The sequence below is a fragment of the Hetaerina americana genome, unplaced genomic scaffold, assembly GCF_022747635.1.
Source record: "Hetaerina americana unplaced genomic scaffold, ioHetAmer1.1.p SCAF_10, whole genome shotgun sequence".
NCBI classification, from domain to species: domain Eukaryota; kingdom Metazoa; phylum Arthropoda; class Insecta; order Odonata; family Calopterygidae; genus Hetaerina; species Hetaerina americana.
In genome coordinates, this window is record NW_027286070.1 from 55,777,856 (window position 1) to 55,802,489 (window position 24,634).

Here is a 24,634-nt window from a genome sequence, read left to right on the forward strand (position 1 = left end):
CATGTAATGCTGTGAAATGAATTAATCTGTGCTGTTTGCTATTTCCATGATTTGCTATTTGGTTTGAAGTGTGTGCCATCTTGGATTTGCATGTGATTTTGGTTTGCTGATTAAGGAGAATATTTCAGATTCCATCACTAGTGTCCTGGCATCCTGATGGTACTGTTGTCCTGATTTCCAATGAAAAAGGCCAGTTTCAGTGCTTTGATGTGGCTCTGGCATGCATTAAGCTTCAGTTAATTGGAGAAAACATTAATCCTTCAAATCTACTTGACTTAGGAGTTTACTTCAGGTAAAGGATGCTTTTGTTTTCTTTAGTTTTTCTTTCTTTGTTGAGTACTTTGGGTACATTTTTAATTCACTGTATTAGTTTCAATTAAATATCATAGTTATAATTTAATGGCTTAGTTGATGAACCTATGTTTACGTGTTACACCATCCTGCTGTTGAGAAATAAAATAGAGCTGAGTATTAAAGATGCCTAATATGAAATGCAGCACGCTGTTAGAAAATTTAATGGGAAGGGATATTGTAGCATTTATCTCATATCCTTAAAGACTCATTTAGTGAATGCTTCACTGCCTAACTCAGCATAAAATTAATAATCAGCCAAACTTTATCAACCAATATCTCAATCGTCAATTTGATTATATCGAAGGATTTTGATCTGAATTGTTTAGAGGTACAGTGATCTTTTAAGATCATTCATTTACAAATAGAGCCCAGACAGTAACCATTTCCAGTAGAAATGTATGAGGTTTTATTCCTACCAAGAAATGGTTATGGGTATTCCCTGCGGTTTTTTCCTTTAGCCGGTACTGTTTGTGGATCTTTGTTGTGTCTTAATGATCTCCCTATGTTTTTAAATGGTGTTGCTTTTTATGCTAATGATACAAAATCATCTGTTGACACAGTGGTAATATTGTAAACTTGTGCAAAATTCTGTTTCCCATGTGGGAAATTAGTGCCATTCAAATATGGTTAAGATAAATAGGAATAAATCTTCTTTTATCATTTTTCCCCAAAAAAAATGTTTGTAACGTTGAAGTTAAATCTGTGGGTTGAAGTTTTAAATGTTTCATAGATATGGTTCTGTGCCTTTAAGTCAGTGAAATCTTGAGTTTGAAGTTCCATATCAATTTTCTCTTTTCAGTGGTAGTTATATGATGTGATGAATATTGAACTAGTAAATTTTGGAACAGCCACTTGCATGTATCATGCGGGCATGTACAGTAAATTAACATATGACATTGTAGCCTGGGAGAATTCCCCTAAAACTACGCAGCTCTTTCAACAGAAATATTGGCAACTGGAATAATCTGTAAAGCTAAAAAATGACACAGCTGCCAGCATTTTCAAGCAATTAAACATTCTTCCACTAACTTGTTTGTATGTTGCCTTGCGATGAAACCATGGTTGTGAAAAATAAAAATTCTAGTGGACTCTACCGAGTTAGTCTTCCCTTGTTTATGCCTACTATGAAAACTTCCACCAATTAACCCCTGAGACAGTGTCTTATAGCATTGTTGTCAGAAGTGAATAAAAAAACTATGCTTTAGAGGGGAACGCTGTCATGGAGTGGTGCTGAACCAACTAGGGCTTACTGTCTTATTAATCAATAATGTAGAGTGAAGTGAGAAAATTCAGCCACTAGTGGTCGGTATTTTGTAGAGTCCTAGGTCAAATATGTAAAGATGTTGCCCACTAGATATACAGGAAATATCTAAACTTAAATTGACTCAGAAATAATTGAAGATGAACTTCATGCTCTAGGGGGTATCAGAACAGGAAAATTCTGCTGCTTATTGATAGTGTCCAGCCCATCCATCCCATTTACCCTTCAGAAATGTACAGTTACAATATTGTCTTGCAAATAGTACTAGTTAGCTCTAACTGCTGGATTGAATAATAATTCACTCATTTAAGGTGTATTACTGAAGAATTATAGTACAGAAATTCATATTTTTGCATGATTGTGGTAAGAATACAAAGGCAATTAAATTTAATGTACTGTATGCTCTACACCACTTATTATAGGTTTGGAATCAAGTTAAGTATTCTACAAATGTAACTGCTTAGAAAGGCAGGATTTTAATTTGATTTTGGTGAAGAAATTCCGGTTGAAGTTATTTGTTGTAGTTAGTATATAGTTATACTGTGGACAATAACTTCAGTATTTAAACATATAAAAGTGAAATATTTACATTTTCCCATATTTTACACTTTTATTCTGGGGTTCCTAGAAAAGTGCAAATAAGGGGTTTAACTGTATGTGGATAATCAAGCGTCTGCTGGCTGTGGAAGAACGGTTACGGAAATGATAGATCAAAAGATGAAAATTGCGAAAGATGTTAAAATGAGAAACAACAGTATGAAGTTTTGCCTTACCCATGACACAAAACCGGATCCCTCAATGTCCGGCTGAGTGCTTTAGCCAGTTAAGCTGCTTAGGTGCCCTCTTATGCCTATGATATTTTATGTGCGGTATTTAGTCACAACACCTTGTTCCTTTAAAAGCCCTCAAGCTTACCAAAGCACTCAGCCAGACATCGAGGGATCTGGTTTTGAGTCTCGGTCAAGTTGAATGATTTTTACACTGCAAAATTATTGCATTGTTATGCACTCTTAGCGGATGGCTCTGTTAAAGGTTACTGTGATGGCATCTCCCACAGTTTCTTGGAATTATGAAGATGTTGAGAATAAAGGAATGACAAAGTTGATCATAGAGAAAGACTGTAACAAGTTCCCCATTTAAATACATTAGAAGGATGATGGCTGGGTGAAAATTGTACAAAGGAGATATAAAATGGATTCACATTAGAGAAATGAATTGTTAGAAAAATTGAAATTATTATAGTCTACCAAAAGAGTTGATATGGTGCTGAGGAAATAATATCAGAGGTGCATATTGCAATGTATATCAGAGGTACGAGTGTTCACGAAAAATGGGAATTAATGTCTTAAGAGTTATGAAATGTGGATATGAGAAGAAAAATCAGTTTTGTACTTGTATGAAATAAGTAAAAAATAAACTAAGGTGCTCTAAAGAATATAGATAGTTTTTTATAGAACTCTAAATTGAATTTCATAGGTCAAATTTGAAGGAAAGATATTTCTTTCATTATATTTTTCTGCAGAAAATAAAGACAGATGGAAATGAATTGATTACAAACATTCCAAAGAAAAAGTATATCAATAGACAGCATGGCCAGAACCAGTTAGATGAAACCTGTTCTAAAGACAGATTCATCATTTGATGATTACATGTACACGCCTTATTTCTGGTATGATTGTGGATGAAATTAAGAATACAAAGTAACTTTCCACTGTTCTTTATTAGCGTACGACCGGTTTCAATGCTCAAGCGTCATCATCAGACCGTTGAAACCGGTCGTATGCTAATAAAGAACAGTGGAAAGTTACTTTGTATTCTTAATTTCATTAACATGAATTTCCACAAGGTTGAGCCAGAAACAATTGAATGATTGTGGATATTGTAATGGACAACACTCATCTAATATTAGGGTATTTTAGATTTAAGAGTTACACATTGTTATGATGCCTTTTACAGAATATTTTCGATCATGTGATGTAAGTTTATTGCAGTGAATTTAGTGGATTAAGACTTATGTAAATGTATTAATAATTGACTATCAGTGACTAAAACATATATGTTTTTTAAAGTGAACCTAAATATTATGAAATGTTTAAACCTCAGGGCCAGGTCAGACAAATTAAATGTCAGCAATACCTGCAAAATATGTTCACGGATGACAATGATAACATTTGGAGACTTGTTTACGAAGGGAAAATTATAATCAGAAAAAATAACATTGGCAATGTAAAGGAATATGAATACTTTTTAAAGAAGAAGGGCCTTTTGCCGTGCAAATTTCATTACTTAAATTACAATATTATATATGTTTATCCCAAGTACTCCCACCTGCTTGCAATGCACCATCCCCATCATTTCTGCCACTGTTGGAATACTCCCTAGAATTTATTTTCTGAGATAGTGCATAGCTGTCCTAGTGAATTTTGTTGAATCTAGTTTAAACTTCAAAACAGCATCCTCTCAGTGTGATTTTTAACTTTGGGAATAGGTAAAAGTTTATGGGGGCCAAGTCTGGAAGGTACAGAGGAAGGTTGTCCTCTTCAGCGATTTAAATTGCCCCACCAGCTGAGATGTGTGACTTGGCATGCTGTTGTGATTCAACACCCAACTCTTGTTTTCCCACAGCTTTGGCCTCTTATGGCATGCATCTTCCCTCAGATGCCCTGAAACTTGTCTTGGCAATGGCCATCAGTCAACAGTTTTAGCTCAAGTTTTGTATAAGCACGATGAATGCCAAATTTTTGGTATAAATTATGGCACAACCCAATACTGATGCTGATGACTTCTGAGAAACCTTTGTTGTTTGGTGAAACTATCTATGTTGATTGAACTTTTAATTTTTTCTCTGTCTCCTGGCCACTTTTCCTGCCTGTTGTTAAACATCAATACCTGAGCTCAACAATACCAAATATGACCCAGAGTCGATGCCAATATCTAGTCCAATTGTTTTGCTGGTGTTTAATACCTCTCATCTATTGTCACTATGAGGAAAGTGCATGATATTATTAATGTGTAACAGTTATAGGATAGTTTCAGTAGCATGTGATTCAAGAAAAAATATGAGGAGTCTTACTGGATGTCTCCTCCTCATGACTTCCCATATTTCACATGACATATTATGGGACCAAATAATAGCAACTGACACAATGAAAAACTTGGACAATGTGATATTAGACTTTGAAGACTCTCAACTCTTGCTGAGTATTTCTATGAATTATATAAGTCAGAACAAACTTTAGAAAAAAAGAAAAATTCATATATAAATAAATGAAAAGCAATGGAAAAATAGGAAGAGACATTGCTCAAAACTAGGTATGAACACCTTAGATCTCTTCTGACAGCTGATATAACATCTTGCTTTTTCATATGTAACTTGTACTATCCCTTCCTCGGAGTGAAAAATATTTTCACATTATTGTTTAATAGGGTGGGGAAACTATAGAAACCACAGAGCAGAGTTTTTGGCAATCTTAGAAAATAATTTCAAAATATGAGAGAATATAAGTTTGAAAAATTATCTTAAAAGTTTCATGTAAATTAGTATGTCAGGCAGTGAGAAAGATTTGAGTAAAGTTTTGAAGTGGGATGCAATAAAATAAGAGGTTTTCTTTGGGGCTCCTATCAAAAAGACTCACTTTTGGGAAAGGTGTTCACTGCCTGAGCCATATCCATGAGGCCTCAGGGTTGTGTAAAGTTAGTGTATAATGTTTCCAGCTTTAAAATAATTTTTTAAAACAAACAAGTAAGTGACAGATAAGGTGGGGGAAAAAAGGGGGTTATTGGGAGAAATTCAAATGAGAAAGAAAAGATGAATGGAAAACATTTTGATTGGTAATTAAAAGTTGAAGGCGGATAGAGGGGATAGTGTTAGACAAGCAAAGAAGAGGCAGAATATGATAGGGATGCTGGGGGGAATAAAAGGAGGAAGAACGTGTACAGAGTTGAAGAGGGGCTTATTGTAGTGCAGGATTAGGTTTTGATAAGAAAGACAAAGGGATTGTTGCGGTAGCATTTAGTAGCCTCTGTCCATCCGAGGTCCACTTACATTAGGTGCATTAGAAGTTTGAGATTATACATCATGCTATCAACAATGAAAAATTAATTAACTGGCATGAGTTTGTTTAAACTGATGATCCTTAGAAAGTGGTTGTAGGCAGAAAAATTGTCATATGTAAGTCTGACAGAAGTTGAAGCCTAGGCATTGATTTGGAGCTGAGTTGTATCAAGTTCCATGGTCAGAATCCTATCCTTATTTCCCTGGGAGGACTGTTAATTATGATTTTCTGTTGAATTATTTATTTCCCCTAGCTTTGTGATTATTCAAATTACTTATTGTGAGTAAATCAATGTTCACTCTTAACAAAAACATTTTAGATTGACACTTAACCAGTGGTATATTTGGCTTTTTCCACCCTAAAAAATAGTGTGTGTGCATATATTTACGTCTGTAAATATTGGCCATGGAATTTTCGCTCAGCATATATCTCTTTTTTTAATTTACTATGTAATAATAAGCTAAATTACATTTTTATTTTTCCACTACTTACCAAAAAAAATTGTGACTAACCGCATAATAAATTATACTAGTTTGGTGAAACAAATTGGCCTTCCTAGATTATTATGTGTTCATGCTATGCATATAATCTGAAGGGTTTGAGTGATTGAATTGTGTGCTGATTTATTAAAGGTGTATTCTGCAGATTTTCCATTTGATACATTTGTTATCATGAGATAGTTTAGTCTAAAGCTTAATATTTTTACTCTTATCAACATATAGTTTTAATATTCTCAGCTGTATTTGGATTGACTGTAATTTTTATTTCAATGTTAATGTTACATTTTATATTCTAGGTACCAACCAACTTTGATATTGGCTTCATGGAATCCCCAGGTAGAATCTAAATACAGGGAAAGCTATGCACAGACAGATGGCATTTTATTGCTGATGTTTGAAAGGTATTATATGTATATTTTGATGAGATTATATTTATGGTAATAGATGCCATACTACCTTGATCAAAAATTTCCCGGAATTTATTCAGAAAATTAAAAATACAAGTTTATTCATCTAAATCTATATTGTCCCCTTCAAAGTAATCCCCATCGACTGCAACACACTTATGCCAGCGCTTGATCCAACCCTCGAAACATTTTTTATATTCGGTTTTCGGTATGTCCATCAGGGCTTCCTGCGATTTTTCCATTACTTCCTCTCGGCTGCTAAAACGCGTTCCCCGTAATGGTTTTTTAACTCGATTGAACAGAAAGAAGTCACAGGGAGCCAAATCAGGTGAATTCGGTGGCTGTTGGATGGTATTTGTTGCATTTTTCGTCAAAAAATTACGAATAATGATAGCACTGTGCGACGGTGCGTTATCATGGTGCAAAATCCACGAGTTTTCTGCCCACATTTCTGGTCTCTTTCGGCGAATTGCTTCACGCAAACGTCTCATAACGCCCAAATAATACTCTTTGTTTACTGTCTGGCCTTCTGGCAAAAATTCATGATGCACTACACCGTTGTAATCCATGAAAACCGTCAGCATTGCCTTCTTTTTTGACTGAAAACGACGTGGTTTTTTTGGTCTCGGCTCATTTGGTGAACGCCATTCACTTGCCTGATGTCTGGATTGCGTGTCGTACTCATAAACCCACGTCTCGTCTCCAGTAATGATCCTTTTGATGAATGTGGAATCGGATTCAGCCTCGCAAATCATGTCTTTTGCGACGTCAACACGGTCTCTTTTTTGCATGAAATTTTGAACCAACTTTGCTGCTACACGACGGAAACCCAAATCATTAACCACAATGTCTTGGGCGGATCCATAGGCAATGTTCAAGTCCTCCGCTATTTCTCTGATGGTTAATTTGCGGTTATTGACCAACATTTCTTTTACTTTATCAATTTTTTCACCGACTTTAGATGTCGATGGTCTGCCACTGCGTTCATCATCTTCGATTGACTCACGACCACTTCTGAACCGCTCGTGCCACTGGTAAACGACCGTTTTTTTTAGAGAATCGTTGCCGAAACACTTTTCCAACATTTCCAACGTCCGTGCGCCACTAAATCCGTTTTTTACGCAAAATTTAATACAAGTTCGTTGTTGCAAATTTAAATCCATTTCTGAAATTGTAAAAAATCGCCAACACACACAGAGATAGATGTACTCTTGGCTACGTAACTTTTGCAAATGTCAAGTTATGACACTAAGATTTAAAGGGAATATCAACAACAGATGTACCAATTTAACAAAAAAAACAGAACTCAAATCGGAACGATGGGAGCGCCACACGGTGGTTATTCCGGGAACTTTTTGATCAAGGTAGTATATGGTTCATCCTAATCTGCATCATTAGCAAGTGTTAAAATTTATTTCATGCAAAATTTTGGTATATATTGGTTTGGTTTGGATATGGAATGACATTTATTGGGAGGGAATCTTATTATTTTGGATGCTTAGGAACTTTTATTTTGATGTAATGTTGATTTGGGAAGATCTTTATTTTTGGAGAGTTTGATTTGTTTTGAAAGGTTTGATAATTGGGACTTGGTAGAATTCATTTAAGGATAGCATGATAGAAATGTTATGTGCATGTGATATGAGGATGAGCCTGGGTTTTCCATCTTCTGGTTTAGTTGTGGCTGGATTAGGATGGGTACACATTGAGCTTGCAAGGTATTTGGTTTGATCAGATGTAGAATGGGAAGGTTGAAAGGTTTTTCTGGGTTTAGTTTGTTCATGACTAGTTGGCTTTGAGGGAGCTTGAGTTTTTGGGTTATACGAAAGTCTATGTACAAAGCGAACGATAACTACGGCCGTATGAATATAATGGGAAGAGTCAACTCCAGCCGTACTCTTATAAATGGGCAAAGGATGGGTGAGGGAAATTAGAGAAGACATAAGCAGTAAATCAATAAAAATTATGAAAATAAAAAAATAACTGAAAATAAAACCAATAATAAATATAATAGAAAGCTAAAAAATATTGGCATAATTAGATGCCGCAAACGGTTAGAATAATGAAGAATTTGGACTATAAATTGCTGTAACATCCACCCTATTACCTAGATTTGGCTCCCTGTTAGTTCAACCTCTTTTGAAAATTTAAAAAGTTTCCTTGCTGGTCAACGTTTTTCATCCATTCAAGAAGGGATTGCGGCTGTAGATTAGTACCTTGCAGCACTCCCGGGAGAACATGAAAGAGATGGGTAAATGGCAATGGAACACCACTGGATGAAATTTATTGATATTAAAGGTGATTATGTTGAACGATAAAATTTTTCTGAAAACATAAGTTGTCATTTTCATCATCAGCTTATAGATTTTCATATCGCTGTTGTAGAGTTAATAAATAGTGCTTGACTTTGAGGGTGCTCTCTCATTATGCTCCATTACCTTTCTTTGCAAAAATTTTGTTTTTTTAGATGCCATTAATAATAATGTATTGATAATAATGTAATAAGTTGTTAGTGACTTCAGTATTTTTTAAGTTCCACAGGGAAAACAATGGAGCTCCTGCCAGCTATATTTCAGCTTTCCTTAGTACCCAATTTGTGTACACATATTTTTTGTGAACCTATTTATGATGCTTAATCTCAGTCATGTATTTACCCATTTCATTCGAAAATTTGCTCAAGTGGTTGGCTATATACATGTATGTTTTAATGCAAATAGCCTTTGTTGTGAAGGCTTCATCTGTGTATTTCTGTGGGACATTCATGTCTTCCAAGTTTTCTCGGATTGGCAAAATCACTGGAAATACTTGAGTGTGCATGCAATACCCTTAGGATGAAGTTTGTGTCAGTCAAATTATATTTTTTCATTATTTTTACTTAGAATTTCATAACACTGCAGAGTTGTGTAGAAACTAATTAAATTGAAAAGTTCTAAGAAGTATATGCTCATATAATGTAAAATAATTTCACAAAAAAGCCTGATTCCATTAATCATATAACATTGCAGGGGTCCACTGGCATCACTTCGTGTAGTTGGTGCTGGAGGAGAGCAATCTGGATGCACAAAGCTTAGGGGTACACTCCAACCAGATAATTACCAGAGGATTATGGGAGGATTAAGTCCGGAAGCAGTAGTCACCCGCTATCTTTCCCTGGACAAGACAGAAGCTGCAGTAGCATTGCTAGCTTCTTTGGGTTGGGATTCTTTAGGCCAAGCCTGCCTTGGTTCACTTTACTTAATATCCAATCACCTGTTTAGAAAGAGGTTAAATGCAGAGATTGAAGGTAAATTTTTGTTAAAAAAAGGCCATAAAAATTTCCTGTTTCTTGTAGTAGTAACATAGTATACATATTTCAGAACAGTGTGCAAATGTGAAACTTTATTAAGTAAGGAAGGGTTAATTCCATAGAATTTAAGTTTCACTGTAATAATACCTGTTGCATTTCATTTCTCTCACATTCTAACTATTGTGCTGAATTAAGCAAAATACCAGAATAAACTTAAAGGAATTTCTACCCATCAAGAAGAAAGGAAAACATTTTGTACTTCCAAAGGAAATGTTATTGTTACAGGCCAGATTGCAGCAAGTGTTTATGTGTACTAGATAGACCTGGGATCAGTGTATCCCAATGCTAATATTTTGAATTTTGACAACATTTCCAGCTTCCTGAATTACTAAATCAGTATGTTTTAAAACTTTTTATGTACCTTTCTCTTTCATTATTGACACAGGTCGCTTTTAAAATTCCTTTAATGATGGTGAAGTAGAGTTCCCCTCCCTCCTCACCCATTAACTCTTAATGTGTGGAAGACTTGAAGAAGTACTGAATGCAGTCACCGGTCTGGAAGACATTTTAGCAAAATCTTTTCTATATGGTTGAGCCTTTTTAAATTCATAACTTTCAAACAGGGATTGTGATTCATCCTGAAATTTTTGGTATGTGTAATAATTTCCTGTTCCATTAATAATTTTACCACTTCAATTCCATCGTATTTTTATAAAATTGAGAAACTGAAAAGGCCGGACTGTTGTTCACAGACTTTGTTTTTATGGTGATTCCTCTGTACAACTTATTGTACATTTATTGGATGTTCTATTTAGTTGAAATATTTCAACCAAATCTGCTCTTACCTTTACTTATTAGCTATCTCATAATGGTGGAGAATCATAAAAAATGTCCCATCTAAATGCATCATTATTGATTTTCAATTGTGTCTGAAAGTTAGAATTATTCTTTTTCTTACAAAAAATCAAGATTGTATACATATATCACTCCTTAGGGGAGCACAACCACGTACAAGTAAACATTGTTTAGTATTTAATTCAGCATCTCCTTTCTTAGTAACGTAATAAGATGTATAGACGTACTCCTTCAGACTTTTTGGAAGACTGTAAAGGGTGTTGGGGAATACCCCTTTTAAAAATATTTGAATTTTATTTTGGCAAAATTAACTTTTTGCGATATTTGCTATTATATGTGTGTGGGTCATTCAATAAGTCCTGAAAAAAAGAGAAAAACAAATTATTTTGGGCATATTTTTTTTAATATTACGACATTATCTCCTATTAGCTTGGTACATTTTGCTCAGTGTTTCTCCAACTTTTTAAGTTGTCCAAAAAGGAGTATTTTGGACAGTCCTTAAAATAGGCATCTGTGTTGGTGATGATCTTCTCGTTTAGTGTGAATAGTTTTCTGCCTTGCCATTTTTTCAAGTTTGGAAACAAAGTAGTCATTCGGGGCCAAGCCTGGTGGATGTTGTGATCATGTAACCTTAAACTCCATAATTTTCAGCATCAACACTGCGCAGGTGTGCCATCATGCATTGTCTTGATTTGAGATTTTTGGCAGAAATGAGGATGGTTTTTCTTAATTTCTTCACTCAACTGATGCAATAATAATTTATGATACTCTCTATTTATCATTTTTCCTTCTTGGAAATAATCGATGTAGATGATTCTGCATGACCCTGTCTTTTGACTGGTCCTTTGTCTCTGGATTGTGGTGGCGTATCCTTTTTCCGTCCACAGTTATGTATCCATGCTGAAACTCATCAGGATTGAGACAGAAAAGTGCCAAACCAGCCTCTGAATTGACCATACCATTACATTTATTCTTCACTGCAGGCACTGAACCCATCTTGCCAAGTTGTTTTTCACACCCAATTCTTCATGAAAAAATGAAATCACTCTACCTTTTGATTTGACCCTTGGGGTTATTTAAATTTTTCCACAAGTGTTACTTCTCTACGCAATATTAATGGGATTTTCCCCATGATATGCTGTATTTTCATTATAATTCAATGCGTCAAGCAAGATGGCAGTCAAATATCCTCCTATCTGTCCCACCTATTTAAAAAAAGTAGGGTTGAGGTATCTTTGTCTGAAACCCCCTGGGAAAATTATGAAGATCGCAGTTGTTTCAGGGGCTCTTTTTACCACTGAATGGCCAAATTTCAGTTTCAATGGAAAAGGATTGAATGCAGTTCCAGGTTCCCTCTTACACTACCAAAGTCATCCATAACAAAGGTCTTTATACAGCAGAGAAGTTATAAAACTAATACTAAACCAGGAATGATAGCCACCTTGTTTCTCTTATAAATAATACAATTTTCCAAACCTATTATATTTGATTATATTATATATAATATATTATATCATACATTGTCTGTCCCAAAAGTAGCAGAACTGAATTGATTAAAATACATTTTTTGCTAGAATTGATACATTCACTCAAAAGTCTTCAAAGTTGCACCCTTCTGCGTCCACATACTTTGGTCACTTTTTGAGGTCAAAGAGCATCCTGAGAGTTCGGCATCTTCTTTACCATCCGGAAACAACTTATGCCATTCAAAAACATTCATTGTGTTGTCACCTTAAGCTGCCTCAAGCATGTCAGGAGTCTTTCCTAGTTTTGCCCAGTTTCATGCAAAGTTAGATGGCATGGCACTGTTCCAATAACATTTTCACGATGGAGTATAACTAGGTCACATTATAGCAGTTACATAAACAAATGATCCACACTCTACAAAGGCTGGGAGCCAACTGCCACCAACCTCCAGCCTTTCCTGAAACTCTCCTCCCTCAAACCGAGGTAGAGAAACCACCGCCTGTCCGTCCGTCTATTCGGGAAAAAATTAGTCATACTACTTTTGCGACTGACATTGTATTTCCTTGATTATAGCAATCAAGTGTAGTATGGACACTCTTAACATGTTTTTTTCTCTTAACCAGAAGTTGCTAAATTTACATCTAAAATAAGAGTTTTCAAGTTAGCTACTAATGGCATGTATTCAGAGTTTCTTCAATTTTTTTCCCCAGCATTACTGGAGGCAGCTCTAGGAACATTTCATGCACCCTTGCATCCAATTTGTCATGCCACTGAATTGGAGTTTGGGGATAAGGTGAGAGCTATCACAAGAAGATTCTTCCACCACCTTCTAAGGTAACTACTCAGTGGCACACTACTCCTTTTAAGGTAGCTACACACTTCTGCTTTGAGAGAACATTAAGTTTAAGTAAATACAAGGTCAGTGTCTTGTGAATAAACGATTGCTACCGCAGAATCACATAATTTATGTGGGGTTTTTGGGCACTGCTGGTATTTCTTAGGTGTAATCAGAGTTAATTTAGCCAAGGCATTGATGTGATATCAATCAGAATACATATATCAAAGATGGAAAAAAGGAGCCATTGCAAACCATTATTTAAGGCAAAATCACATTGACATTTTATTGAATAAAGAAGCCGATTATTGCTATACTTGCAAGAGAGTTGATCATAGGGCATAGCTTAAAAATGTACACCCACAACCCTAATTACATCTAAAGGGTTTAATTTTTAAAAAATAAATTGCATTCAGCATTGAAAAATTTTCTGTATTTAAGGAAGCAGTATGCAAATATCTTGTGAGGAAATGTTTTTATTCTGTAAATGAATCTTAAGGTGCATAATTAGTATGTATTGAATAATAATCACATATCCATGTAATATATTAGCTGACTCAGTGTGTGCTATTATTCCTGGGATGAATAAAAATTATTATTTTTATTATTGTGGGTCACAGTAGTCCAGAGATAGAGCGCTGGACTACAGACCAGTGGGCCCAGGTTCAATTCCTGGGAAAGCCTCTCTGGGCACCTGCAGCTCCACCCAAGCTATGTAATTTTTCAGGTACCAGATCTTCCTGGGAAACCATAATCGGCATAGGGAAGGGAACTGGCCCCCTTACCCTGATGTGTGAATTTCACATGCCTGCGGGCTTAGTACTGGGTGAACTCTATCATCACATACCAAACCGACCTTAGGGTTGATTACTGTGTTTATGGTTTTTTTTATTATTATCAATCTGCTTATGACCATGAATTGAAAAAATGCTGAAGTGAGGGGATATAAATTATTTTGGTATATTTGGTGGTAGAATCACAAGCATCATCTTCCTATTGGAAGATGATGCTTGTTGTTCCATTTCAGTGGGCTATTAGTTGGCTGGTTTATTTATTATGTTGATTTTATGGCTACAAATAACTACTTTTGTAACATTTGACCTTGTCAGAAACCACATACTGTAACAAGTGCCATTAAGCAACATTTGCAATAATTGAGATAACCATTGTTTTTCATATATCTGACTCGATAAATATGTATCTTGCTTTTTTAAGCCATTTGGGAAAATACATCAGAGTTCTTTACATTTATTTTTAACTCTACAGATGCCAACTCCCACAGTTGCTTCACCCAAGCTAGCCCAGGTGCAGTGTACTTTGAGGTACCTAGACTCACCTTGAAATGGGACTAGCTTACTCTGATGTCACAAGAGGGTTTTTTCAATGATACAGATTTTATTCCAAGTTCTCATTATTATAAATATTATTAAACAGCCCTCAATTATTGGATTTGTACCATTTGAAGTAGGTTTTGGATTGACACAGAATGATCATTGCTACACTCACCAGCTCCATCCAAAAAGACAACCTGATAGACACACTCCACATTAAACTATTTTTTGATACTGAATACTTTCTATCTTGCTTCATTCTGTTCAGCAAGTTTATTTTTTTCTTCAACTTACCTGTGAAATACTCTCCACTCTATCACAGTATTCAGAATTCTGTCGCTAATCAAAATACTATGCATATACTTTTTCTACCTCCTTTGGACATCTACTGAAAACCCTCTCTTTCTCTTGCTTAGTACTTCTTTGTTGGTTTTCCTTTCCATTCATTTCCACACTCATGTTTCAAATCCTCCAATGTACATTGTCGCCTTGCCTCTATTACTATGTTTCCGCACCATGCAAAACCATGCTCCTTATCAAAGGATTAACTAATTTTTTCTTAAAATCCTCTACTTCTAGTGAAAGCTTCTTTGGTTGATGCAATTTTTCTCTTGATACCCTACTTCTTTGACCATTTTAGTCTTCAACAATCCTGAGATAGGTTAACTGTTCTATCTGCTGTAGTTTCTTAACTCCTACTTCAATATTTCATTTAGATTTCCTCTTTCTTGAAAACTGCATAACTTTTTTCATTTAATTTACATTGATGCTCATTCCATACCTATCACACAGGTTTTCTAATGCTCTCAGCAAAGATTGTAACCCCTTGGCCAACTAACTAGTGCTTGCTCATCCACAAACCTGATTTTATGAGTACCCCCTTAATTTTCACTCCTATCTCCAGTTTTTCCCATGCCTCTACTATAATTTACTCCGCAGATGATAGGCAACCTTGTCTTACTCCTTTTTCTGACTCAACTAGTCCCTACCTCCCATCCATCATGCTTGCCTGGGTGACCTGACGCTATGTAAAGGCTGTGGATAGGTCACCTATCTCTCCAATCTATTTCTGTCTTTTCTAATACATTTATAATTCTACCCAATTTCCTCTATCAAATACCTTCTAAAAATCTACAAAATGAGCAAATATAATCTTATTTTACTGATGTTGCGTAGTATTAATGACTTCATCACTGTTATGGCATCATGCGTACCTCTCCCCTTCCTGATCCCAAACTGATCATTCTGCAAGTACCCTATTTCCTTACTCTCCATCCTCTTATTGATAATCCACCAAGTACCACCTTAGCTGCAATCAAAATCAATCATTGTTTTATCACCACCTTATGCAGTTGATGTTCCCTTTTTATGGTGGAGAAATAACACAAATTATGTCTATATATGCACAGAGGAACCTTGTAATATGAGCATGATCCATTCCACGGCCTTTCTCGTGAAACGAAATACTTGTTTAGTGAATAATTTTTTTCCATATAAAGTAATGTAAAATATGTTAATGTGTTCCATGCCAACAAAAATAAAATTCGTGCAAGTTTGATTCAAAGAAAATTGGATAGACATTATTTTAGGATCAGGTTAATGTACACCTTTTCTTCTATCACATAATGAAACCACCATGAATGAGAATTTGATTAATGGAAAACATAAAAGAATAAATAAAAAATAATAATTTATTTATTGTTAACGATACACTCAATTCATTTTTACAATAAAGATTGTACAACTTTTCAAGAAACATTTGTTTTTGCCGACAAAACTTTTTAAAAGATGTGACATAGCATTAAAATTACTTAAAATTTTAGGACACATAGCTATTCTTATTTGGGTAATTCTTCTCTATGTATGATGCAGGAGAGAATTGTAGTCTCCATATCTTCCTCTGTTGTGAAATGAACCAACCCAGAATACAAATTAGATTTCTAGAAAAAAACAAATCAAAAGAATTAGTTTATTATTTATTATACGTAAATAATTCTTTTTGACTAGAAAACTGTTGAGATACATTTGGTTTTGCCAAATCTTCAAAATGTTGCGCAAATGCAGTACAGCATTATCATCATATAAATTTGTAGCCCTCGTAAAAACTGTTATATTAGGGTGATGTTTCTTAATATACGATGCAAGTTTCCCATGCTTTCAGCATTTCACTTATTGCATTAGATTATTTTTGCTCCTCTGTTACCTCCTCCTCCTCAGACAAACTCTCCTTCACAACTTCTTCCAGTGAAAAAGAATGCAACTCCATTAGATCTTCAACAGTCCGCTTTTACTTCTTCTTGTGTACAATATTTTTGCTCAATATGTGAATTACTTGCTATCCGAGGTTTTCGTTTACTGAGGTTCTACTGTATACCAAGTTGTGATTGGCTCGCAACACATTTACCATTCTCCACATTTCACTTTCAAAAGTCTATTTCCAGATATATGAGCAAACCAAATACTTGTAAAATTGAGGAGTGGAAACTAAAAGCCCGCTAAGAAACATGCAAAATTGTTTGCTTACAAAACTCCAAAACATCACTCCCACAATCTCTGTAATTAAGTTGGCTCTTTTAGCTGGTAGCCTCCTCTCGGTAGTTGCATCTGTCACAACAGCTGACATTTAGATTGTTATGAATGTGCCATCACTCCATATGTAACGCAGGACCATGGATCATAGGCATGCTCTCTCTCTTTTCTTCTTTAATTCCAAAATCTCAGACTTCCATAGTGTTATTAATGCATTTGTTTCCTCCCCACTTCCTTATTAACTCTGCAATGTCTCCCATTCATGCCCTCCGGTTATCTTCCTTGCCTGGAATTTAAGTAAGGATCAGGGTCAAAGTGCAGGAATGAGAAGATTAAATTGCCATTGTAAAGGTAATGAAAGTATTATTGTAAAGAGGCAGGAAATTCAAATGTAGATCCGTTCTTATTTTCCAAATATTATTTGGGCCATATTTTCAAGTTTCCTTGCACTAGTCATGAAAATTTTGTGGAGGAAGGATTCACATGAGCACTGGAGTTAAAATATATAACTTAATATATGTTTGTATTATAACTATTTTGTTCATTAATGAATAAATTTTTGCTGTTTCCACAAACAAAATTAGTTGAAAAGACACTAATTAAAAATAATTCTATCAGGCAAGGGTTGCTACACTAGTGATGAGTGAAATTGAATTGTTTTGTGAAGCTGTCTGAATAATCATACCTCGGATTTTGGTTGATATGACTTTTTATGTATTACAGATATCAACAGTTTGAAAAGGCATTCCGTTTGGCCATTGACCTAAATGATCATGACCTTTTCATGGATATATTCTACTATGCTAGGTTGAAGAAGGATTCAAAGTTGGCAGCAGCTGCTCGTGCTAGAGCAGACCAAATAACTGGGGGGAAAAGGCATGTCATGAAGCACAATTCTGATTCTGGTGAGTGTTGTTTTGAGTCTTATATTTTTACAATTATATTAATCCTTCGCTAATCTGGACTCCCATTTAATCTGGATGGAGGGCTTCACATGTGGAAGGCGGAATAAACTTCATATGTGCTAAAATATAATACTCTTTTTTTCAGATTCAGTTCATTGCTCCAGATCCTCATGTTCTGAATGCTCCAGTGGCACAGAAAGTTCTCAGGATAGTACTTCAAGTGATTCTGAAATTGACAGTACCCAAGGTGCTGGAAGTGAAGCAAAATCTGAATCAGTAAACTTAGGGATAGAAGTGATGGAGAAACAAGTAACTTTTGCTGACATGGTACCTCGCATCAAGGTGTGTAGCATGTTTTGATGTGCACATTAATTTAAGAAATATAACACTGAATTTTAAGCAGGGAGTAAATTATAATATAAGAACAAATCCATGAATGGTCATTAGCTAGAACAGGCTAGTACTTGTGAACCATGATTTCTCCTACTGAGGCCATTTTACACCAATGGTTTTTCTGATGAATTGCATGGCTGATATGATGGTATCTCATTGCTAAATTAGGTTTTTTCATTTTTCAATTCCCCATAGCTGCATTTAATATTCCGAAACCATAAGTTTAGTTAATACATGGAAATGCATTAGAGCTAAGATCAGAGAAGGAATCCTTTGGTAAATTTTGCCTTCAAATAAGGTGAATGCGTGAATTGCATTTTTTGCTGAAATAGTATACATTTCTAAAGGGAGAACAATTGACGCTGAAATAGTAAGCTGTTAGATCTGCGAAAAATACTTACTTTGTTGTTGGTTGTGAGTCTCATTTAGTAGTATCAGCAAATCAGTGTACCATGAAAGTTTCATATTTGTTGAAGTTTCAGCAATTCATGGAATAAGGTTTAGTGTTGTGAAATGGAAAAGAAATTATGGAAGTGTTTGTATCGAAACAAGTTTGAAATGTTATGTCAGTTTACAGGTATCAACCAGAATTTCTCAATATGTTGACACGAATCCATACTTCCTTTGTATTAGGTAGTATAATGGACTTGCAGTGTTTGGTAACAATGTTTCCTGACTTTCAGCATTAATTCCTCACTAGGAACCAAAGCCCTTAATTTTAGCCCCAAGGACACTTCCCTTTTCGTAACTTGACTACTTTCTTACTCTAAATCCAATCTTCTAAGTGACTGCTAATATAACTCTAGGATTTATTCATAAAATCTCTGGTTTAAATTTAAACAAAATTTTTGTTTTTGTTCAGGGAAAAGAACCAAATGGAATTTATTGGATGAGAACTTCGTGTATTTAACAGATTTTTTTATTAGAAACTTAAAATAACTGGTTGATAGTTGATATTGTCGGGTCTATTCAATTTTATTTCAGAGATTCCCAAAGTTGAGCCAGGCTGTATGTGAAATGGGATTAGTTTTCTTGGACAAAGTTACTTACCCAATTGGTAATTTCACTTCGCTTCCTTGTTGCTCTTTCCTTTTGTTAGAAACTTTCTTTTTTCTGAGAAAGAGATTTCATTACCCATCGTTGGGGGTTTTTCTTCCCAGTTCGTTGGTGAACTCTTCTTGAATTATTTGAATATAGTCTTCAATTTTGTGTACTTGGCTTTCCCTTCATTCTACTTTTAACAATGGCTCTTTAAGATGTTTGGTTTCAAGCAGTAAGTTTACAAATTTTAAAAAATTTTTCTTTGAATTCTTCTGGGGCATCAGCATTATCTCATCGGAAGTTAAAATCTCAAGTTCTATCATTTTCCACTTGTCTGACTCAATCAAATCAGGCTCCTCGTTGGAAATTTTTGCCAATGAAATAAAATTCTGATAGCCTAACAAATTTTATTCACTTCTTTCCAAGCAAAATGGCAATGTCCACCTGTAGACCTATTATTGTAGTGGGTTAATTGAGGGCTCTCGGAAAGATTCCAAGGATAGGATCTTTTGCGACAAGAATTAAAGTAAATAAATGCAGAGAGTTTCTGCAACTTGCATTTGTGGCTGGATTATTCTGCAAGTATAACTTGCTTAAAGAACCTACTGAAGTGGACAGAGATTCAGAATTCACTCACTTCCCCTACTGTTGGCCCATGTAGGTTAGATTACATGGAAGCATTCCTTCACGTTGAGCATAACTCCCTTTTTCAAATTTCAAAATGTGCGTCCCCCAGTCAACCGAGGTGATAGGTTCTGTGCTGGTTAGAAAGGATTCAAAGATTCCGTGGGAGGTGCTAATGACATTCATTCCTAAAGCTAAGAAATTCCTCTTGCCAGAGTAATTAAGCCTTGCCCACATCACTTTCCATGACTGAAAGGGGCTTACTTGGAGACCTAAAGTCCCTAAGGCCTTAGGCCTTTTGCCCACTCCATGCAAACTCCTTTCTTAGGTGCTATATTTAATGTACCACGCCTAACTCCATCAGTGGCCAATTATCTGATCAATCTACATCTAAGTCATACTGCATGATGGAAAGTTAACCTAGTACATATTTTACACATTCTTTGGATGAACCAATCGCCCGATAAAGCTATTTGCAGCTTCACCACTGGGACTGGCAGACCATATTTCCTTGACTCTTAATTTGATTTAATATTAATATTACCTATAATTGTTTGCAGATAGTTAGTATGTAATAGTATATAGCTCAGAATGATAAATCATGGTACTAAAATTTAGAAGTAAGACCATAAGGTGCAGTGAAAATTAATTTCTGAAGTACCTTGCATTTAAAACAGAAGTTTATTACTACTATTAGCATGTCTTTCACAGTAAAGCCCAAACTGTTTCCCTTTAAGTAGTTGTTCGGCTATTAATGAGGCCGGCAAACATCACTTGCCCCTGCTCACAAATTAATGGTTATAGTTAATGGTGTTGAATTGCAATTGCTTTTTGGTTATGCATATGAGAAGCAACCTTTCAACATCGTTGAGAATAAGCAACCATTGAGGGGATCGAGATAGTGCGGGGGCTACTGTACTGGCTTCCCACCCTGAGGGCGCGGGTCCAAATCCTGGCAGTGTTGAATATTTTTCAGAGGTATCTCGATCCCTACTTGAGGTGCTTTGTGGAGGGCACTTTGAGTGAGTATGCCGTCCGTCGAATGGGACATTAAACTGCGGACCCCTTGGCACCTTTCGTAAAGAGTAGGCTAATGCCGACACCGGGTTTGTCTCCACCCTTCATCCTTTCCTGTCCCTAAATACTACTGCTAAGCCAACCATTGAGTAGATACTGTTGACACTCTATTTGAAATATCCATCTCCTTAGTCTTGTTAGAGTTCTTTAAGAAAAGGCCAATCATTGATGTCAACTGACTTTTGATGTGAATAATAGATTAGCCAAGCAAGGTGAACCTTGTTCTTGATTTTCAATGATTTTGCTTTTATTTCCACTGTTATTTTTTATTTTTATTCCCTTATAGCTTTCTTTGTACGGATTTTTCTTCGGGGTCAATTTTAAAACTGTGCAAAAATATGATTAAACTTTGCATGAAAAAATCACCAATAATATGTTTGAATACAAGTCAGTAAAAATGTGTGATCTTTAGTGGTGCTAAGATACAAGCGGAACAAGTGTTAGACTGCAGTAGCAGGCGAGCAATGCATCAGGGAATCCCTTTCCCTCTCCTCGTCACTTGTTATACAAAAAGTGACTCGTTAAGCAAGGTTCCACTTTATTTGTGAATAGGTACATTTGTGTTTCAGGAGGGAAAATATAAATCCTTTTGTTAAAATGAATATTTTGTATTACTACCAATTTTTATGTCGACATTATCAATACAAATAGTCTCTTATAGTATAATTTTTAATATTAGGGATCACCAAAGCCTACATTACCTGGATTTAGTGACAGTCGAAGGAGATTACCTGATCCTCATGTGCCTGCAAAAACTAGGAATATGACAACTGTTAGCATACCATCCCAAAGACTTCCACCTGGCCATGTAATCCCAGAGGGTTCGAGAGGTGTGGACTCAATAATTTCTAGAGTATTGCCCACTCCATCTATGCCACAGGAAGCCTCACGCCCAGTTGGAAGACTTGATGCAGTGCCTGGTAAGTTATTTATTTTGTTATTGATTTAGTATGGTCCTGAAGTCATCAATTTACATAATTTTTTTTGTCGAAGTAATTCATAATTGTCAATGGGAAAACTAGTATTCAGAGTTCGTCTCCCTATTTTAAAAATATGATGATGAGACATCAAGAGATTTTATATGAAAATATATTTGTTTGTGAATTAACCATAATTAGTTTCTAATCCTGAACTTGATGACTGAAATCTTCCAGTCTTTATTGTTTCATGGTAGTTCATTAGCTCTCTTGTACCATGTACATAGACCTCAATGTAAGATGGTACTTTAATTTTTTTGAGAGTACAGTTGGGTCCAATTCAGCATGTTTGTAATTAAAGTTTATCTATCTAGTGAATGTTAAATTCACCTGCTTTGGATTTCACTCTACATGCATGTCATGACTACAGACCCATGAAATACTCGGTAGGACTCCTTAATGTCATGATTCAGAAAGGCATTATGTAAGTGAGAAGTGATTGAGAAAAATTCTTAGGCTGGATGTAGCTTTCCTGATTAAAATACCACTGATTCTGGTTCAGATGTCAAGTAGTAGTTAGTAAATTAGTAGTCCAAGTACAGTTTAACATCTTTCTCTGCAAAATCTCTATCCTCCGAGTGAAACTTTTAGATTAGCAAATAGGAAAAAGTCCTTGGGGGCCAGAACTGGTAAATATGATGCGTGGTCAACCAATTTTAAGTGCAAATTGTGAATTTTAGCCATGGTGACCACTTAAGTGTGAACAGTTGTGTTGTTGTGATGGAAAAGCACTTTCTTCTTCATCTTCAAATGTAGTCAGTATTTTGCAGTTTCTGCCTTCAGCTTGTCAAGTAAAAATGCATAATACTCTCCTGTTATTGTTTCTCCTTTTTGAAGATAATCAATGGACAAAATTTTGTGACTATCCCAAATAACAGTCACCATCACTTTCCTGGCAGATGGAACCATCTTTGCCTTTTTCGGATTGGGTTCACCCTTTGCAGTCCACTGCTTTGACTATTCTTTTGACTCATGATTGTAGAGTTGGATCCAAATTTCATCTATGTGCAGTTATGAATCAATGCAAAAAATCTGACTCATTTGCATAAGACGCTCCTGCACGTCTTGGAAATGTTCATGCAAATGCGTTTTTGGTCCAAAGTGAGCAAACATGGCAACCAACATTCTTTCATTAACTCCATAGCACCCGATATCTCTCTACCCTTAATTGCCCATTACCCATTTGATGGTTGTCGTAGTTTTTGGCTGTCTGAAAGGCTCATCATCAGCCAAGCTGGTACGGCCATGTTTAAATTCAGCTGCCCAAAATTTCATGGCTATAAGTGATGCTGCAAAGCCGCCATACACAGCATCCAACTTGTCTTTAATATGCATAGGTGTATTGCCTTTCAAAAACAAATATTAAATGACAGGTCGGTACACAATTTTCTCCATTTTCACAAAAACCCACTCATTGGCTCACTCAAATGATTGTCAAGTACCGAGTGAGGGTCAAAAAATGGCCGAAATTTTGGTGAATATCTTTCGATGCATGTGCAAGCATGTTTCTCAACTTTTGTTGAAAAGTGCTGCCATCTTCATGTTGAGGTCAGAAACATTTCAAACGACCCTTGTATTGAAAATAAGAAATTTTTCTGAAACAAATTATGGGAGTATTCGTTAAAACTTTGAATTAACAGTTAGACTTCATTTCCCTAAATCCTCTTGGATTTTGTTTTAGAGTCTTCTCTTTTAGATAAGATGTTATTTGTTTCCTAGGTGGTCACTTTCATTACATCAGCTATATGTTACAAACAAGAGAGTCTCTTTGATGGGAATAGCTAATTATCCTGGGTATGCTTAGATAAAAGTGAATACTTCGATAAATTATGACTGCTAAATGTAAATGTTGCTTAAGTTTAACAAAGGAACAGTTTAAACTTGAGTCCCACTTTGATGAAAAACTAAATATTTTTTTCATTTTTCAGATTTCTCAGAAGAAGAAGACAGTGGTTCTATTAAGGTGGTGCATTTTGGAGTTGTGTAATGATATTTGGTATCTTGGCAAATTTTTATGCATATTGGATACCTTGTAAATAAAATTTGATTTATTTTTTATTTGATACTATGCATATGAAAACTTTTAGCACTTTTAATAAATTTTCTAATATATATTGTTATTATCACCTATCATGTTCTTAAAATATGAAGCAGTGTGTACTGAGTAATTCAGTAGTTGCATTTTTAACCTTTGCATGAGACAACTTTGGCACACAGTTTTCAGTTTGAAGTACACTTTGTATTTCTGAAGAAAAGCAAATTGGCTGATTTCAAAATTTTACTGCTGCATTTCTTCACTTGGTGGAGGTGGTAATTCAATTGGTAGAGCACTGGGCTACTACCTGGAGGGCCTGGGTTTGATTCCAGGTGATGCCTCTGGATACCCTCAGCTTCTCCCAAGCTTGGTGATTATTTTGGGTACCAGATTTTGTATACCCTGGGGAACTACAGGGGGCATTGAGGAAGGAAATGGCTTCCCTACCCTGATGTGTGTATTTCACGTATAGTACAGGACTTTGTACTAAGTGAGCTCTCCTTAACCTATCCAACTTTTGGTAGTCTCTTCATTTGCTCACCTCTCATTTTGGATAGATGTTTTCTAAATTTAATCTCCCTTCATAACTATTTCCTCCCCCTTTCCCTGCCCCTAACATTGAGATACATGTATGTTGTATACAGGATGTCCCACAAAATGTGTGTCAAACTTGGGGGTAGTTACTCCTTTTCTCAAAAAAAA

General features: G+C 35.5%; 1 protein-coding gene across 1 annotated transcript in view; it reads left to right on the forward strand.

The window, feature by feature from the left end:
* Positions 1 to 24,029, forward strand: part of frtz (WD repeat-containing and planar cell polarity effector protein fritz) — a 30,547-nt gene extending 6,518 nt beyond the window's left edge. Inside the window, exons 7-14 of the mRNA XM_071598699.1 lie at positions 129 to 292; positions 6,467 to 6,571; positions 9,583 to 9,860; positions 12,896 to 13,019; positions 17,604 to 17,785; positions 17,931 to 18,127; positions 21,600 to 21,840; positions 23,826 to 24,029. Of these exons, the coding sequence (XP_071454800.1) occupies positions 129 to 292; positions 6,467 to 6,571; positions 9,583 to 9,860; positions 12,896 to 13,019; positions 17,604 to 17,785; positions 17,931 to 18,127; positions 21,600 to 21,840; positions 23,826 to 23,884 (1,350 nt within the window). The 3' untranslated portion in view covers positions 23,885 to 24,029. The remainder of the gene's footprint in view (positions 1 to 128; positions 293 to 6,466; positions 6,572 to 9,582; positions 9,861 to 12,895; positions 13,020 to 17,603; positions 17,786 to 17,930; positions 18,128 to 21,599; positions 21,841 to 23,825) is intronic.
* Positions 24,030 to 24,634: the final 605 nt, after the last annotated feature.